This window comes from Fukomys damarensis, unplaced genomic scaffold (genome assembly GCF_012274545.1).
Source record: "Fukomys damarensis isolate Sample0158 unplaced genomic scaffold, DMR_v1.0_HiC HiC_scaffold_23, whole genome shotgun sequence".
Classification (NCBI taxonomy): domain Eukaryota; kingdom Metazoa; phylum Chordata; class Mammalia; order Rodentia; family Bathyergidae; genus Fukomys; species Fukomys damarensis.
This window is the reverse complement of record NW_022900935.1, coordinates 60,203,425-60,206,970: the sequence shown is the minus strand read 5'-3', so window position 1 is coordinate 60,206,970 and position 3,546 is coordinate 60,203,425. Positions and strand designations below refer to the sequence as shown.

The 3,546-nt window shown below is 56.9% G+C and overlaps 1 protein-coding gene across 2 annotated transcripts in view; it reads right to left on the bottom strand.

Annotated features, from left to right (window-relative positions):
- Positions 1-1,323: 1,323 nt before the first annotated feature.
- Sphk1 (sphingosine kinase 1) overlaps positions 1,324-3,546 on the bottom strand; it is a 5,468-nt gene continuing 3,245 nt past the window's right edge. For both annotated transcript variants that reach the window (XM_019206680.2, XM_010618449.3), the window contains exons 3-6: positions 3,242-3,397; positions 3,032-3,126; positions 2,840-2,955; positions 1,324-2,407 (exon numbers count right to left, since the gene is read on the bottom strand). In XM_019206680.2, the coding sequence (XP_019062225.1) occupies positions 1,624-2,407; positions 2,840-2,955; positions 3,032-3,126; positions 3,242-3,397 (1,151 nt within the window). In that variant the 3' untranslated portion in view covers positions 1,324-1,623. The remainder of the gene's footprint in view (positions 2,408-2,839; positions 2,956-3,031; positions 3,127-3,241; positions 3,398-3,546) is intronic.

Sequence of the window (3,546 nt, the reverse complement as noted above, 5' to 3'; positions counted from 1 at the left end):
CCCCCTCCTACCCAGAGACAGGCCCAGAGGTTTACAAGTTTTCTAAGCTTTTGATAATGTGAAGCTCCAGGTTAAGAGGATGCTGTTGAGCACATTGCAGCTATGTAATTTCTGGTGTATGTATGTAATATTTAAGATTGGAAAAAAAAATCTCAAAAGCAAAGATATTAACTCTTAATAGAAAAAAGACAAAAAAAAAAAAAAAAAAAGCCAAAGCATGATGCGTCTTGTCAGCCTTAAGTGGGCTCCACACCTACGCTGTGCCAGGACCACCCAGGCAGCAGGACCTCGGGAAGGACAGACGGAGGTGGACCACGTGCCACAGCACCCCCTGGCACCGACTGGGTATCTAGAGACTCCCAGAGTGCCTGGGGGCTATGCTTCCCCATGGTCGTTCATGTGGAGATGTGAATGCCTACTGCTTACAATATCTGTATAAAGTGCTGTGTGATTAAACTTTTTTTACTTGCATTTTTTTGGGGGGGTGGGATTGGCTCATTAACAAGACAAGGTGACACCATTAAACCTGCCTCTGCCACTCAGCTGGGCTCTGTAGCCTTTCTTCCTCATGTACCGGTGTCCCTCACATTCTCCTCCCCAGGCAGGGCTTGTGGCAGTGGGTCCTGGATGCCCCCGGCCCGAATGCTGTTAGCATCTCCAGTCAGAATTCCCAGGGCTGGTAGGATCCGATGTTGAGTGGGTCAGTCTTCTTGCCTCTGGGCTAATGTTCTGGCTTAATGGGATTCCTGAAAAGCCAAGTGATGGAAGTTTCTGCCTCCAGATGACTGTGGTCCCCAGCAGCTAGACTGACCCATCCGGCCCCTTCCAGATCTAGGGAGCAGACTTCAGTGTCCCTGTGTCACTCCTGGGCTGGAAGCCCACATGGTTGTTCAAGAAGACTGGCATCCTCCCTTCCCTGCTTCTCTGAACCTCTGCCCGGCACTACTGTACAAGATGTGATTAAGGGCAGAGGCTAGAGTCTGGAGGAGCCTGTGTGCCCTCAAGGAAATTGCTCTGTCCCTCGCTCCTTGCCAGTTTCCCTGATGCCTTTAATGCATTTTCTCTTCCTGCTCACTCCACACAGAGCTTCAGCCAAATTCAACAGCTGGCTGTGGGGCACCAGAGCCTTGGTCTTCCTAGGTGTGGGTTCAGTCTCCCAGGCTCGGGGGCTTTAGGCTGAATGTGGCCTGAGCATCACTGCATAAGAAGGCTGTTTGTCCACCACCAAGATACTGCAACGTGTCGTGCCATGCAATACAGGAGCACCACTGGGCGTCACTTGACTAAACCCTAAGGCCCCGGCTAGAACGAGACCCCATTCCCTCCCTAGGACAGGATCAGCAGGCTAAGAATATCGCTTTATTTGGTCTTGATTCATGGAAGAGGACTCCCAGGACAAATGGGGCCACTGCCTTCCACAAGCAACTGACCCCATCAGTGGGGTTCTTGCCCATGCCCCATTCTGGCCTCTGATCCTCTCAAAGCATAGCCTCCACATTGCCACCCTTCTCTGGAAGAGTCCCCATCACCGCGCATGAGCTGCAGGCAGGCTATCCCATCCAGGGTGAGAGGACCCCGGTCTCAGCCTATGCCAGGAGACCAGGGACTGCAGGGCCCCTGGGGTCATAGAGGCTTCTTGGGAGATGCCTTCTGCTGGGGCTTCTGGGTGGGTGAGGCCTCCCTGGGGCCACTAACCATCCAGAGGTAGTCGGGCTGCACCTGGCCCTGCACAGCCTCAGTGATCAACAACTCCCCATCCACAGCAAACACGCCCCTCCCCTCCTTGCACTCCAGGCGGAAGGCAACCACGGGCACGTGCACCAGGTACGGGCAGTCATGCTCCATGTGCGTGCCGTTCTCCATGGCCAGGAAGAGGCGCAACAGCATGGTCCGCGGTACCCCTGCGCGCACATAGAACAGGTGCATGACACCAGCCGCACAGCGGCCCATGGGTGCCGTGAACATCTTGCTCCCCATGTGTGTGTGCAGCAGTGCCAGCACCAGCACAAAGTTCTGCTCGGGCACCACAGTCCAGTGAGAGGGCACTGGCTCGTCCAGGGGAACAAGGTGTGAGTCCACAGGGCCCCCCTGCTGCAGCAGAGGGGAAGTGGGCGTCTTGCTGGAGACAGCACTTTCTGTGGGGAGGTAGGCCAGTTGGCCCCGGTAAGCGCGCAGGTTCACTAGGCGAAAGAAGGTGCCTACAGTGAAGCGTTTCTCCCCCAAGCACCGATACTTCTCACTCTCCACATCCACATCAGCCACCAAGCCCCAGGCCAGGCTGAGCACAGAGAAGAGGCGAATCCCGGAGGCTGCATGCAGGGACAGTAGGTTCATGGGCGACAGGAGCCGGCGGCACAGCAACCGTGTGCAGTTGGTCAGGAGATCTTCATTGGTTACCTGCTCATAGCTGCAGGAGAAAGGTCAGATGGGGGCTGGGGATTTAGCTCAGTACTGCGACCGCCTGCCTCAAAAGTGATCGATCCTGAGTTCAATCCCCGGTACCACACACACACACAAAAAATCACACACACACACACACACACACACACACACACACACACACGATCAAAGGTCACATGGGACGGGGCAGCAGCCCCCAGGCATCCTCCCCTTCTGCTCCTGGGGAGTGAGAGCAGGCAAAACAATGTGTCATCCCCAGGCAGCTGTCCAGGAAAGTGAGAAGCGGCTGGAGCCAGCCAGGGTCACCAAGAGAAGACCCAGAAATGAGGACAGAGCTCCAGAAGAAGAGAGAATGGACAGTAACTCAGCCTATAGTAACCTGGAAAAGAAAACTTGGCAGTAGGGCCACAGAGATGGCACCGAGGCCCTGGACTCTCACCCAGCATAGTGATTCAAGGAAGCAGCCAGTGCGTTACCAGAGCCTCCTGGGAGGCTGCACAAGGGCTTTTGGATGGCAGTCTCCCAATCCGGCCGGTCCATGAGCCCATTCACCACCTGTCGGAGTAGGAGCGGCCTCAGCTCGAGCAGCCCACCCTGCCCAGCCTCCTGCAGCCTCTGGTGCAAAGCTCACCTCATGCATCAGCCCGTCCCCAGACATGATCACCAGCGCGTCCCAGCGGCTCAGCTCCTCCGCCTGCACCAGCTCGCGCGCGTGGTTCCGTCGCTCTGCGGGGAGACGTGCAGTTCTCAGGGCCAAGGAAGGCACACATCCTCGCCGTGTGTGTGTGTGTGTGTGTGTGTGTGTGTGTGTGTGTGTGTGTGTGTGTTGGGGGGTACTCACCAGTGACCATCAGCTTGAAGGAGACTTCAGCCTCAGCCAGAAGGGGCTGCACGAGTCTCTGGAACTGCTGCAGCGCCTTGCCCTTGCCGCCGCGAGGATTCAGCAACACCAGGACGCGGCAGGGACGCGGGAGCGCGCTTGGGGAGCAGCCGCCGGCTGGGAGAAAAAACTAGAGATGGCCGCATCCGCAACCGGCCACCAGGGGCTGAGGAGCGAGGAGTGCAGCAGGAGCACTGGGGCAGGTAGCATCCGCAATGCCTGGTGTAACTGACCCAATAGAGCCGGCCCAAGAAGCGGGGGGGGGG